The sequence below is a fragment of the Megalops cyprinoides genome, chromosome 3, assembly GCF_013368585.1.
Source record: "Megalops cyprinoides isolate fMegCyp1 chromosome 3, fMegCyp1.pri, whole genome shotgun sequence".
In the NCBI taxonomy this organism is placed as follows: domain Eukaryota; kingdom Metazoa; phylum Chordata; class Actinopteri; order Elopiformes; family Megalopidae; genus Megalops; species Megalops cyprinoides.
Window position 1 is genome coordinate 44,510,582 of NC_050585.1, and position 14,759 is coordinate 44,525,340.

At 45.1% G+C, this 14,759-nt stretch overlaps 1 protein-coding gene across 2 annotated transcripts in view; it reads left to right on the forward strand.

Moving 5' to 3' along the window:
• Positions 1 to 13,463, forward strand: part of sh3pxd2b (SH3 and PX domains 2B) — a 44,938-nt gene extending 31,475 nt beyond the window's left edge. Inside the window, exons 6-14 of one of the 2 annotated variants that reach the window (XM_036523525.1) lie at positions 3,614 to 3,639; positions 4,434 to 4,469; positions 5,663 to 5,794; positions 6,377 to 6,478; positions 8,169 to 8,286; positions 8,371 to 8,570; positions 9,099 to 9,145; positions 9,289 to 9,414; positions 11,081 to 13,463. In XM_036523525.1, the coding sequence (XP_036379418.1) occupies positions 3,614 to 3,639; positions 4,434 to 4,469; positions 5,663 to 5,794; positions 6,377 to 6,478; positions 8,169 to 8,286; positions 8,371 to 8,570; positions 9,099 to 9,145; positions 9,289 to 9,414; positions 11,081 to 12,571 (2,278 nt within the window). In that variant the 3' untranslated portion in view covers positions 12,572 to 13,463. The remainder of the gene's footprint in view (positions 1 to 3,613; positions 3,640 to 4,433; positions 4,470 to 5,662; positions 5,795 to 6,376; positions 6,479 to 8,168; positions 8,287 to 8,370; positions 8,571 to 9,098; positions 9,146 to 9,288; positions 9,415 to 11,080) is intronic. The other variant, XM_036523526.1, reaches the window with a different exon arrangement.
• Positions 13,464 to 14,759: the final 1,296 nt, after the last annotated feature.

Sequence of the window (14,759 nt, forward strand, 5' to 3'; positions counted from 1 at the left end):
GGGCCTTTGACACTGAGAGGACTGAGAGGATTATGGCTTGGAATTTTTTTTTTTGTTTTGTTTTGTCGTTTTTGCATTTTTACCCCTTTCATCCCTGACTTTGCAATCAGCAGTTGTGTGTTAGACTTGTCTCTCCACAAAATCCTCTACACTCATGCAGGGGCACTGGGGCATAGCTAAACCAAACCTCCAACACACTCAAACACACACACACACACACACACACACACACACATACCAACCGCAACCATTTTCCACACTGTAGGTCCCACAGCGCTCCAGGAGCTCAAACACTGAGCAGAGCACAGGCACATCTCCCTGACGCCCATCTGAGGGACTCACAGACGCCTGGGGACTCATAGGCAGCTAGTCTGACAAGGGGACACTGGCCTTAGAACCACACGTGTCCGTCTGCTACAGAGTCCTGGTCAGTGTTAGCCAACGAGATCCAAACCCGGAGCCTGAGCTGTAGAATTCATCCGGTGCTACAAACGAGCACCGTAGCCAACTGAGCCGCCCGGGAGATCCGTAGGGCCTGCAGGAATGTTGTCACTTGCAATGGTAGATATTTTTACAAGCCTTCCTTAAGCCAGCAAGGCCAGACCTTGTCAGGAATATAAATGTGCCGTTAAGGTTGCAGGGCACTGCCTGCACATATCTCATAGCGTAGCTGCTTTTTCTGTTAATTTTAACAGTTCAGAGATGTCAGAAGTAACACATTACGCAATTAATCCCGCCAACTCTTAAGCCTCCACTGGCTCCAGCGCTGTGCAGCAGATAGACTCCAAGCCTCTGAGTGAGTTGAGCCTTCCGACCGTTTCCACTGGGCCTGAAAGCAGTTTAGTTGCATTTGTTGCTATTAAGGTAAATGGAATTTGCGGCACGCTGTAATTCACACACACCAATCAATGGTAGGGGCCCGCAGTGCGCTCACATGCTTTGATCTGAGCCATGTGCTTAATTATCTTTCATGGCTGGTGTGTGTACAGAGGCTCTACGAGTGTCAGTGTTCCTTAATTAATGAAATCATTGTCACGAGGATGGAGGAAAATGGGTGCATGTTTTGTCAGGTACAAGGCATGGATCAGGAGACCATCTGGCAGTGGAAGAAAGTGACCCTTTTCACAGCCCAGAGCAGGCCTTCTCCATCTCCAAACACCTAGACAGAAAGCCCAAGGAATTCTCACCACACAGTTTTCCAAGGACACATTCTTTATTACTTTTCTAGACATACCCCAAGCATCTGGTGCAAGGAGGGGGGCAGAAGGGAGGGAAAGCAGATTAATACAGAAAAGACCTTGGTTTGTCTTTATTAAAATTGGATTATGGCTTTCAATTCAGTCCTTGTCACTTGACTCAGTGCCAGCCCCCCCCCCTCCCCCGTTCGACCGCTTCGGGGGAGCGAAGTGCTTCATCCTGTGGGTCCGTCACAGGGGTGGGGATGTCAGGCCCCCACTCGGCGGGAGATTGAGTTAGCAGGCGGGGGGTTCCTGGCCGAGCGGCTTCATGTGGTCAGGCACCTGCGGACCGGAGCGGTCACCCTGTGTGTCGTCGTCAGCTGTGTGTTTTACTGCCCTGCCTCCGGCCGCCCTGAGAGCGCCGGTCTCTCCTTTCACCCGTAAAAAAAAAAAAAAAAAAAAAAACACAGAAAAAGAAAAACCTGCGCACAGCTGTGTCTCCACATGGAGTGCGGACCCCACCCCGAAACAAGCTGATTTAAGACGAAGAGACCGGTGGTCTTTTGTACCGCAGACCGCAAAGAATTTGGTTGTCTGCCGTTATCTGTAACGGTAGGGAGGCTGTCTAATCTGTGAGTTGGGCGCTACTATTGCAACGGTGCTCGGACATGGCTTTGTGTTCAGCCGTCTGCTCCGCTGGCATGGGCACGGGCTGGCTGACATAACTCGCATGCCATTTCGGAACTGCCTTAAATTCCTTTTTCCCCAACCCCCGTGGCAAGTCCGCTGACACACTATCTTTCCTTTTCCCCAAAGATCATGTTGCTCTCCATGTATTAGAAATGTCTTTTTCCATCCCTCCATTTAGCATCCAGTACAAACAGTTTCAGGACGAGTTTTAAATTTGTTTTAATTTCACATTTCAAAGGAATGCTTGCGTTTGAGCACGCTCGCTAAAGCCATAACCACCCCCAACCCAGCTTGAAGGTGCGGGTCTGGCCCAGGGAGGTGCTGAGTCACCGCCTCCCTTGGCTTGAGGTTCTGACTCAAACCCGGGCCCATGACTCTGCCACGTTGCTTCCCTGTGAGTGCAGGCTGGGTGTTGGTTTAGCTGGAGCTTACTCCAGTTTACTGGAGTCTCCTAATGGGCTGAGATTTATTGCCAGGCCCTGGGAAGCGAAGGACTCTTCCAAGAGGATAAGGCTCATGCGATTGAGCGTGAATTTAACGTAGGAAAATAAAAAAGGAGAGTTGCTTTCAAAGAAAAGAGAGGGAGAGGGAGAGAGAGTGTTAAGTGAGAGTGAGGGAGAGAGAGAAAGAGCGAGAGTGAATGTGAGAGTGATTGAATGGGAGAGTGTGACAGTGAACATGAGAACAAGAGGGAGTGAGTCAGTGAGTGTGTGCGTGCGTGCGTGTGTGTGTGCATGTGTGTGTGTGTGTGTGTGTGAGAGAGAGAGAGAGAGAGTGTTTGAATGAGTTTGAGTGTGCAGGGAAATCCAGCACAGTACCGTAAGGGCCAAGCAGCCCTCCTGGCATATGGGCATTGGAGTGAAAATTGATGGAGTATTGCACTGCAAATGGAGAAACCAGACTAAGCAGATGCCTTTTCATGTTTGTGGTCTAGTTTATGACCCAGATTTTTAACCCATACATGCCTTGTTTAGTCTAAAGGGAAGCACATTGGTAAATACTACACTGCACAGTTACAGATTAACATAGATTGTTACTGAAATCAAAAGTACTCAGCTAATGCATTTATTCATATAGGGTGTACATTAATTTATACAATTTATTTTCTGTTGGATTACTTGATGGTTTTATTATGTTCTCATGCAGTTATAATCCACTAGTTGATATTTGCACTTTGATTTTTTGTTTCTGCAAGATTATTTGGGGGAATACCTCAGTACAAATCACAGTCTCTGGCTCCTGCAAAGTATTTTTATATGCCAAACCTCAAAAAAGATTTCCAGACACAGAGTCTCTAACTTTCTGACTGTCTCTGTGGAGAAGTTTCTGGGTCAATTATTTCATTCCTTTGCAGGTTTCCTCTGTTATAACTGCTGACTGTATACAGTAATGAACCTTCTTTCAGTAGTAGGCCAGTCTGACTTTCTTATTTCTGATTGCTTTACATTTACATTTATTCATTTGGCAGACGCTTTTATCCAAAGCGACTTACATAGGTGACAGTTGTTTTACAATGTTATCCATTTATACAGCTGGATATTTACTGAGGCAACTGTGGGTTAAGTACCTTGCCCAAGGGTACAGCAGCAGTGTCCCAGCGGTGATTGAACCGGCAACCTTTCGGTTACAAGTCCTGCTCCTTAACCACTATGCTACACTGGCACCCACCCACGCTTTCTGACTGCCATTTATTTTAGGAGAGGTGATAGTATAATGATTGTCTTCATGTGGTCTCTCTTTTGCAGGGAACCAATTGGGAAGAAGAAGTCAGGTAAGGCAACTTGTTTATCTTAAACTGAAATGTTTTGGGTAAGTTTGGACCTATCTTTTGTGTTCACATTTCTTTCAACCCTGCTAATATTCTTTTGAGGGGTGCAAAGCTGCAGCTGTATACAGATCTAGGTTATGTCCCAGTTAAGCCTCTTTCCCACACAAATCTGTGTCATCACAAAACGATAACCAAACAATGTTGCTGGCCTGTTCACTGACATTCATCATTCATCTTAAAATGGAGGCTACAGCGCCCTCTAGTTGTGAAGCTGTACCTCTCCTTGTGTTCAGCTCTGTGCTATGGAGCGCCCTGTAAAAGTACATTCCTTTCAATACATCAAGACATTTGAGATGACATTAACAAAAGTATACCATAACTATTCAAGGACATAATCGTACACAAGTGAATATGAGTGTACTCTATCTTTTGATAACTGAAAGACGTATTGATAACATCTTTTCTTACACCTCCAGGGCATTTAGGCTAACATCTTAGGTTTTGGGTCAAATTATGCAAATGCAACATCATCATCACCAATAGAGAAATTGTAAAAATAAATGAAAAGAATTGTGTGCCAATTGTGAATAATGTAATGCTTGCCTCAAGTTATTTCTTGAAGAACACAGTGGCAAAGCAGTTAAACTGAATGCTCCCCCCTTGTTTGCAAGGATGTTTTCCTTTTAAAAGGGGGGAAAAGCAACTCTTAAAATGTCCGTCTCACAACATCCCACCCTTTGTTCCATCATTGTCCTTTACGTTTCCTTACATTTGCTTTCATTCATTTCCTTCATCAGGGATTGTGGCGAGGGCGACTACTTTCCTAAAGAGAGGTAGTAACAGACTCTTGCTTGGCCATGCTCTGTGTGTGACCTGGGGGGTTGCTAAGGGTTGAGTCCAATCGGGGGTTTTAGGCGGGGCGTCGCTCTCTGAACGGGACAAGAGGGGTGTGAGGTGGGGGTGCAGGGGACGGGGTACGGGCTTGGTGCTCCATTCTCAGTGTGATGTGATCTCATGCATGTCCCTTTGTCATCGGTGTCCCCCCCGGTAAGAGTCCATCCAGGTAACGCCCCCCCCCCTTCTTGTACAAAATGAGTCCTCCCCTTTTGGGATTGGGAATAATTGCCACTTGAAGAAAATTTGCATGTGACACTCCCCCTGTTGTTTTTCCCTGTTGCTTTTGGTGATTATTTTATGTTTGGTATCCAAGAAATTAAGGATGTAATTATATTCCTTTATTATGACATAATGGCTTACAAACCTTGATATTTTTACCATGTAGAATATTGTAAAGCCATGCAGTGACTCAGAATTCTAGTTGCCAAGTTCTACAGTTGATAATGAGAATCAGTAGCTACATGCACATATAGTACTGTTAGGAATTTTTGTCCCTTTTTGTGCTGGAGCTTTGGGGAAAGCACTTCCTGTTTACCTTTGTATTAAGGACAGATGTTATGAGGTAGGCTCGTACCTCACAAGAGACAATCTTCAATTAAGGTGGGGTACAGCTTTGAGGTGCTGGGAGCTGTAGGCAGTGTGACATATGGCGTATAATTACATTAATGAATGCATTGTGCATAATTATGCTAATGAACGCAGCGGGTGGAAGTGGCTATCTGGAAGTGTTATCATCACAGCAGCCCTCTAGACAGCTAATATAGGCATGGCAAATTCCCATTCTGGCATTTGCAGTTTGCATTTTGACTGCAAACTGCAGTGGGTCAGAGGCATTATCTGTCACCCAGAGCCAGCTCCTGGTCTCGGCAACCTGTGTGTTTGATTGCGTCATTTCATATGGCCATGTTGGTGATTGGCATAACTACCTGTCTCTCTCCTGTCGTAATCTTTCATAACCATGTGAGAGCTCCTTCTCTTTCCTTCACCATTTCCTTCTTGACTCTCCACTCTCCAATCACATTGGCTTCCCCTCTGCTTCACCCTGGCGTCACCCCACCCAACCCCCCACTTTCATCCCCCTCATGGAGAGAAGGGCACACTTGACTCCCTCTGCCGTCTCCCCTGTTAGGAGAGTCCAGTTCTGCTGACCCTCTGCTCCTCGACCAGTATGTGGCCGTCACCAGCTACGAGAAGCAGGAGAGCTCTGAGATCAGCCTGCATGTGGGGCAGGTGGTGGAGGTCATTGAGAAGAACGAGTCTGGTACGCACCCTAAAAATCACATGTTCCTGGGGTCAACTGACTGAGGGCCAAGCTGTCTCCTAAAAGAGAAACAGCCTCTTCACTTGGTAGCAATCTCTTAAAGGAGAAAGAGTTTCTTAAAGGGGAAATCACCACTTCGTTCCAGACCCCTGAGTCCTACTGTCATGCTGTAACTCATAGTTGCTTGGCTTGTCAGAGACATTGGCACTTGATTTGAGTTATATTAGCTGAAAACATTGCAATGTTGCATTTCCTTTAAATCAGAAATACTCAGTGGGGACTCCTGCTCCAAAAGACAAGGTGGTTGGTGATCAAGATGTTAACTCAATCAAGGAGTGCCGTTCCTACATTTAGGATTTACAAACTAGACTCTGACCCAGATTTACTGTGTATGCAATAAGGATGTCAAGGGGTTGTCCATATTTTAACATTCAGTCTGGTATTTCAACATTCTAATTTCTGTGCATTCAGAAAATGTTTTTTGCTTATAGGAACTGGCCAGTCCACCACTGGCCCCCTCACATTAAAATGGCATTTTGAGTCAGAGATGGTTGTAAGAGCAGTGCTGTGTCTGCTCCGCAGGCTGGTGGTTCGTCAGCTCAGAGGACGCCCAGGGCTGGGTCCCTGCCACCTGCCTGGAGGCCCAGGATGACCCAGACGACTTCTCCCTGCCGAGCGAGGAAGGTAACCACCCGCACTGTCTGCCGCGTTCCCAAAAGTCAGTTCACATAGGGGCTCCAGCCAAAACGCAAGTCAAAGCACACTGTTTGCTTCATTGAAATGTGCTAAATATGTCTGCCCTCATTTAATCCTGAAGTCCTTGGGAAGGTCATGAGGAAAATAAGGGGGGGGGGGGGAAAGAATCTTTGGAAAGTGGTAGATGCTGTACCCATTTTTTAAAAAAAAAGAGTGTGGAAAAAAATACACTATGTAATTTGATTCAGATATGAGAACTGATTTTCCATTTCTTCATGCATTTTTAATCACTGTGTCCTGTCACTGGTTTTTTTTTTTTGATTACCAAAAAAAAAAAAAAAGTCACAGCCCTCACTTCCTGTTTGCTTACTTCCTGCGGCCCACTGACTGTGCTGTTAGTGTCGCGGAGGTACTGGTCACTGCCGAGGCACGTGGGTCGCCGGCGAACGTTAGGGGATCTGTTCAGCACAGGCTTTGGGCAAGGTGGAGAACACACCTCTTTTTTCCTCTTATTCATGTGTGACTTTGCTCTGTGTGGCATGCGGGACGTTGGCACGGAGGATGGCGCATGAACGGCATGGGCGTGGCATGAGCCAGACGAGTCCCCCATTTTTTTGTGTTAATGTCCCAACTAATGCATGCTTTCAAGCATGACACTGAACACCTCCCTTTAATCCCACATGTTGTGTTTGTGTGTGTGTATATATATATATATATTTGTGTGTGTGTGTGTTTTGTGAGTTTCATTCATTTTCAGCTCTTTGAATTAGCAGTGTGTCAGTTACGTCTACATCTGCTGTGTGTGAATGACTGGTTAGGGTGTTGTTTGTATGAGGCTAACTAAAAATAAGTCTGGAGTCGTGTGGGGTTGTAGCGCAAATCGGTGTGGAAAATAATCCATTAGAAGTAGATTTAAAACCTGGGGCGAACCACATATTCATTATGTGCAAGGCTCTAATAACGTTTCTCTTTGGTTGACGGTGTCAGCTAGAATGCTGATTGTTGCATGAGTGTTCCGTGTTTTCTCACTCCACACATCCCTGCCCACACCCTGAACAGCAAGGCCACATTCTGTTAAAGGCGTTAGCCATCCAAAACAAATCCGCTTCCCAACGCATAGCCTCATTGTTCGGCCAGGATAGTCTGTTAGGAATAGCTTATAATGGAGGGGTAAGTAGGAGAGCTGGTTTTGGGACTGAGGATATATGAGTGAAAGTGATGCATGAAGGAAAAGTAAAAAGCTGGTCATCACGCAGATGGATCAGGAGCCGCCCTGTTCCGCAGCGACAGAGAAGACACGCCCCCAAACCCCTAACTGCCCGGGCTTGTTCAAGAGCAGGTGTGAAATTTGCTAGGTGGTCATGTGTGGTTTTTAGGGACCACGGTGGACTCACCCACATCATTGATGGCTTTCATTAATGAATGCTTACTTGTTAAAGCTGTGTTCTGTGCACTTAAATGTAACAAGTTGATTTTAATTTGTAATCTGAGCCAATCTGAATTGAACGGTTGACCTAAAATGAGCAAAGCCAGCAAGATGGGGGTGACAATGACTCCTAGCTGTGCTATGAAACCAGGATTTCCGTCGGATTTTGGCAGTAATTTACACTTAGATGTACTTACCAGTGCGTTCTCCCGAACAATCTGAAAATGTGTTTCTTTCCCATGGCATGTCCAGAGGAAAAGTACACAGTGATTTACCCCTACACGGCCCGCGATAAGGACGAGATCAACTTGGTGAAGGGAACGACCGTGGAGGTGATTCAGAGGAACCTGGAGGGCTGGTGGAAGATCCGGTAAAGCCGTGTTAGAAATGAATTTCTCACTGCTGCCCCCCTGTGGTGGGGAGTACTGCATCTCACCTGAGACTCGACTCACAGGTACCAAGGACAAGAGGGCTGGGCCCCGGCATCCTATCTGAAGAAGGCTGACATCCTGACCCAGAAACTGGCCGCCGGCGCCGCGGCCCACGCCAGCACCAACGACCTGGACGGGTTCTCCAAGCAGCAGAATGCCTCCAAGGACAACCGGGACAACCAGAGGGACCTGCGCCTCTCCCCCTTCTCCGAAAGCAAGCGCAGTGAGTCTCACCCAAAACTGAATAGCCATCACACCTGTTGTGCATTCCACATGGAGGTGGAGGAATATGTGTTGTAAATTACAGCTAACTGATTTTAATCAATCTTGAGGAAACAAAAAAATCTCTGTGAGCCATTGAAGAGGCAGGAAGTTTCAGCCCATTTGATCCACACACATACCGAGATGTGATACCCCTAAGTCCACTGCACCCACTCTTCTCAGTCTGATGGCAGTATGCTTTGTCTATAGCTGTGAATAACAAGCTTATGGAAGATTTTTTCTTTCACAGCCACTTACCACAGGAATTCGGTGGTTGCTAAAATTAAAGAGCTGTTGTGTAAGAAAACAAAGTAACATTTGCTTACTTTCAGAGGACAAACTGGATTGCAGTTAGGCAATCTTGGGCCTCTCTGAAAATAGTGTTTTCTATCTGAATCTAACACTTGGCTCTGAACATGTAGCATATACTCAGACCATTGTAACATTTCTCAGGGGAATAGAATGACCATTTTCCCTTCTCACTCAACAGAAGCAGGCCTGAGACAAAGACCTCCCCCACGGCGTGATCTCACCATTGTAAGTACAAAACATACTGTACTCAACCTTCATTAAAAAGTAAAAAAGAAATTGACACAGCAGTGCAGTGTTGATTGGGTGGAAGCTCCCCCCCAATAAAGCAGTGGTCTCTCCCGTATTTACTCTCCGTCCTGTGTGTTCAGCCCCGGGGCGTGAACCTGCCAAAGCCTCCGACGCCACCCCAGGTGGAGGAGGAGTACTACACCATCGCTGACTTCCAGACCACCATCCCTGATGGCATCAGCTTCCAGGCTGGAGTCAAAGTGGAGGTGAGGCCTGACTGAGTCCTTCGTAATGTCCGTGACACCCAGAAATACACACACCACTTGGAAGACATGTTGGAGAGCAGGACATACTGTGTCATGTCCAAAGAACAGAAATAATTAATTGTATTAACCACATCACATGGTTGTTGGGACCTTTACATAGGAGACCTACATATGGAGTTTCAGCACTGCAGATATCCAGCCTGAAATTACTACTTTCAGAAATTTTCAGAATAATAATAGCAATTATGTAGTAATGATGTAATAATGAAGCACTGTAGTGATATGCCCTGAACAGATAAATGAATGAAAGTTAAATTAACAGTTACATGTAATGTTCCTACTTCTTTATTGCCTTAGGAGATGCCATAATCTTGGGTAAATTACATTTCTTACATTTTGCTGATTATGTATTTATGGGGCTGTATATGTACTGGAATAGTTCAGTTTAAATGGCATGCACACAGGTACAGATACTTAGAATAAAACCTGTAACTTCCTGGTTATAGCGCCAGGTCTTTAAGCACCATTAGACACCACCACCATGTGGACATATACCTATTTGTCTGCTCTCGGTAAGGAAAAATAAATTCAGTAAGAATGTAAAGATAGAATTTAAATTCTATGTTAAATTAAGAAACATTTTGCAAAACTATATTGCACATATTTCTTCAGTGCAGGATAATCTTGTTTTTCCAGACTAAATGTTTGCATGACACATGCCCCAGTTATGCCTTCCTTTTTTGGCTTCAAGGGTCAGTGTTCCCCTTATCATTTAATTTGGTTCTGTTCTTCCTGATGTGTCCCTGTCTGCTATTTTAAAGTTTTACTGAAAGCTTGTGTGCTTTGGCCTTTTATCACTTTGCTCTGGATGCGTGCATGTTGGAGAAAATGGTGAACATGAAGGCTGAACAAGATAAATGAAACAATGAGGTGATGAAGTGAAGGGATAAGCCTAATCAAAATGTAAGAGGGGGCACAGGCTGGTTGAGAGTGGGGAGTGAAAAAGGTACAAATCAGGAAAAAAAAAAGATAATCAGTCATTTCTGTCTGCCTGTTGTGAATAAGTGCAAATTGTAACAATGAATGCATAATCAGGGCTCAAAAAATAGATAAACAAACAGTTCATTGAAACAATTCATTTTAAGCTACCGGGACTTACATTACCATGTTTCAAACAGTGAGGACCTCTTCCGTAATAAACAGATCCTTTAGTCTGATTGTTTTCTCTTCCGATTATTTTCTCTTCTCCTTATGGGTTCGACAAAATGAAGGGAAGAAAGAACTTTAATATGTGTGGAATGAGATTTATGATTTAACAACAGACTTCATCAGCATAAGTATTCTATTAAAAACACTCAGTAAACATACACTTTGAACTTTGGTGAAACTATTCAGGAAATTGTTGGAAGATTTCCAGAGAGGTGAAAAAGAGAGCAATTTATCTGTTCCTACCATCAAAGGCACAGAAAGGTGTATGTCTTTATCTGGATAGGGACTCATCAGTATTGGATGAAAGAGGGAAAACTGTTAGCACGATTGAGGAGCTCTGATAAAGATACACTGCCATTTGTTCATTATACTGCATTAGTGCTACTTCAGGGTGGATGGTGTTTGATGTTTTCTGGGTGAGTGCTGGCATTGTGACAGTTTATTCTCTGGTTATCAGGTGATTGAGAAGAATTCCAGTGGGTGGTGGTACATCCAGATTGACGACAAGGAAGGCTGGGCTCCGGTAACATTTATCGACAAATACAAGAAAACGAGCAGCGCGTTGCGGCCCAACTTCCTGGCCCCTCTGCCCAATGAAATGGCTCAGCTGAAGCTGGAGGATGGTGCCACCAACAGCTCAAGTCAGGATGACAGCTGGTCCAAACCGCTGCCCGACGAGCCGTCAACGAGCAACGATTCCGCGGCCCGTCCCAAGCTGAGAGACTGGAAATCCAATGCTGCAAAGGGTGGCCCGTCCGCCTCCAACGTGTTCTCCGGTCCCCTGCCCCCAGCCCCCGCCCCACCAGCTGAGGAGAAGCCAGCTCTTCCGCCACGAAGAGAATCTATTAACAAGAGCCTGGAGGCTGACACTGTGGAGAAACCCAGGATGGACCTGGCCAAAGCTTTGCCCCCTAAGCCCCCCGCACCGGGGGTCATCATGCCCCTGGTGACCCCCAAGGCAGCCCCCTTCAAGCCGGAGAAACCCCCCGAGCCCAAGAGGGAGGATAAGAACAAGCCGCTGCACCTGAAGAATGAGATGGGACTAGAGTGCGGCCACAAGGTCTCCGCCAAAGAGGTGAAGAAGTTCAATCTGAAGCCCATTGCCAAGCCAGCCAAGCCCAAACCCGAGCCGCCAGAGGAGAAGCCTGAAATGAGCCCGGCACCGTTCCTCAAGCCCAAACCCGTGATCCGCCCCAAACCGCCCCCTGTGGTTCGACCCGACGCCCCGCCAGAGAACAAGCTGGATATAACCAACCTGAGGAGCAAGCTGCGTCCCCCAAGGCCCGCCGAGATTGGCTTGGGCACCGAGGGGGCTCCGCAGGACAACAACTCCCATGACAACGCGCTCAACAACGGCAAAGGTGCCGAGGAGCCCAAATGTCCACCCAAACAGCAAAACGGCCATGGGCAGGATGGGATGGACACCCCAAAACCTGAGGTGCCAAGCCACAAAGAGCCACCACAGAGGCCTAACATCGCCCCTAGAAGACCCCCTCCTCCAAAAAAGACCGAACCTGCCAGCCCCACAGAAACCAAAGCTCCCCAGAAAGACTTCCCAGAGTCCAAACCTGCCCCCCAGCAGGGTAGACCCCCTCCCCCTAAGCCCAAGGCTTTCATGCAGCCGCCCTCCAAAGACAAGGAAAAGGAAAAGGACAAGGATGACCCCAAGGCCCGAGTGCCTATCCCACCAAAGCCCATCTCCAAGGCCGAGAAACCCGAGCCGCCGAGAGAGAAACTCCCACCCCTCGTCAAGGATATGGCAAAAGAGGAGCTGTTCCTGGCCGTGGCCGACTTTGACGGTGATGACCAGACCTCAGGGTTCAAGGAAGGGACAGTGTTCGAGGTGATGGAGAAGGACAACAGCGGTTGGTGGTTTTGTAAAAATGTTAGCGGTGGGCCAATGAAGGAGGGCTGGATCCCCTCCAATTACTTAACCAAGAAACCCTAGTTTCTGATTCCCTTTTAACTATATATTTAATTAGCTTTTTTATTTATAGGTGGTACCTTAATAGTAGCATTTTATTACATTCCATTCATTTTGAGCTTGAGTTAGAAATTGCAAAGGAACAGCCCTTTAAGCAGGTATTATTGGATCCTGTTTGTTCAACAGTGTTATTTGAGACTGAAGAAAGATTCTATTCAGGACAGCATGGAGCATCGTTGGGACAGAACCGTTTCTAGGTCACATCGTTCACCTTGTGTGCCATATATTACACAAGCTTATAACGTAATTTTATAATATAAATATATATATATATATCACAAAAGCTGTATTAGACAAGCAATATATATGTGTCTTTCATGCCTTCCATAATATTGTGCCTCAGTATAATATCAAAGTTTTCCAAGCTTATATGCAAGCAAGGTCGTCTTCGTCAGTATATATATCACTAAAACTGAAGTGTAATGAGCAAATTTGTAACTGACAATGCAATGGAACAAAGGAATGAGACTATTCCATACCGGACTGCCAAAATGGGCCTGGAGCAGGCCAAGTACTTGGACACACCAGGGAAAAGTTCTGGGTTGAACCTAACCACAAGAGGACTTCAAGAAGAGCTTTCGCCAAGTACTGTCAAGTGCTAATATGATTATTTTTTACTTTTATCATCATGCTTTGTGAATGACTTTTTTTATTATTTTGTCCACGACATTTTTAAGCTGCATATTGTTATTAAAGGTGAATTTTTGAGAATGGCAGATATGCACTTTTCAACTCAGCCAGCAGCTCAGGTTCATGAACTGTGGCTCCTTTTTTTTTTTTTGTGAAGATGTGAAGTATGCTGCTGAAAAGCATACTGTGTAACTGACACATGTAAGCCTGAGTGTCCACATCAAAACGTTTACAGCAGCTTAGCAGAAAGCCTTTGGGTGATGAGGGTGATAACACACACCGAATTTCAACACATATCATTCTCATTCCATCATAAGGTTTAGCTTTTGTTTTTTTGTTTTTTTCACAACGGTGAAGCCATTTCAACTTCCTCCAAGCAGATTCTGCCAAAATATCCTTGTGGGAGGGGCATATTTTTACCTCACTCTTACTTTGAGTATCACATTGCGTACCTGAATTTAATATTATCCCCCAAAATTGAAGTAGCGCGTGTGAAGTGTGTGTATTCTGACACAAAGTAAAGGAATCGGTGCATACACTGAATCTCAAACAAGGTGCTTAAATATACTACATTTGATAATTATGTTTTTTCATATTTGCTTGACTGGTTTCAAGCTTTTTTATAGCAATGTTCAATTTCTTTTATTTACTTCTGGAATGAAGTAATTTTTTTGCTATCATCACTTTTTTTAAAAAACCTTTCTCTGTGTAAGGACATATGTAATGAGGGTTTTTGGGTGAGAGAGCAGAGTCATTGAAAAGCTTGATATGGAGAGGCATGTGCTGTGATTGGGTAATGCCCAGCGTGAATTCAGTCCAGGTGGATTCACTGACAAGGAGCTGGAGGCATTTCCAGCTCGGTCACTAATGTGGAAATTGTGGATGTTGAAAAGCTTTTGCTCGTGTCTGCTCGTGGGTTGCTATGGAACTATTTTTTTTTGTTTTGGTGATGTTTTATTTCTTGCATTTGCAAAATCCTCCCATCTGGAAAAAGCGCTCTGCCCAATGCATCGAATGCATGTGTTCCAGTAAGAGTTTATAGTGCCCATCCATTGAAGGAAATCTGTGCCATCCACTCTTCAACCATCAGTGAGGTGATATTATGACCAATCAAGCCAATAATGTAATTGCATTGATGGGAGTTTGCCACTCTTGGTGTCTAGTGGAAACTTAAAATCGTCACTAAAACATTGTTTTTTAGGAGTGGGTTCTTTCATATTGTCACTAATTGCATAACTTTACATCAACATTATTATTAAATGCAAAACAACAGTAAAGGTGTGGATGTGCAGATTGAGAGGAATGCAAGCACTGAACAAAAAATAGCATTGCTATTGCATTACGTTGGTTTATGTAAGGACACTTTAAACATGACAACAATGAGGAAAGAGTTCATGAGAATAAAGTATCTTGTTCCTGTGTGTCCACCCCAGATAATATATGGGTTCAATCTAACTGCTGTGGCAGTTTGTCCTTAACGTTAAATTTTGAATCACATTTGCTATTCTTTCAGCATGTGAAA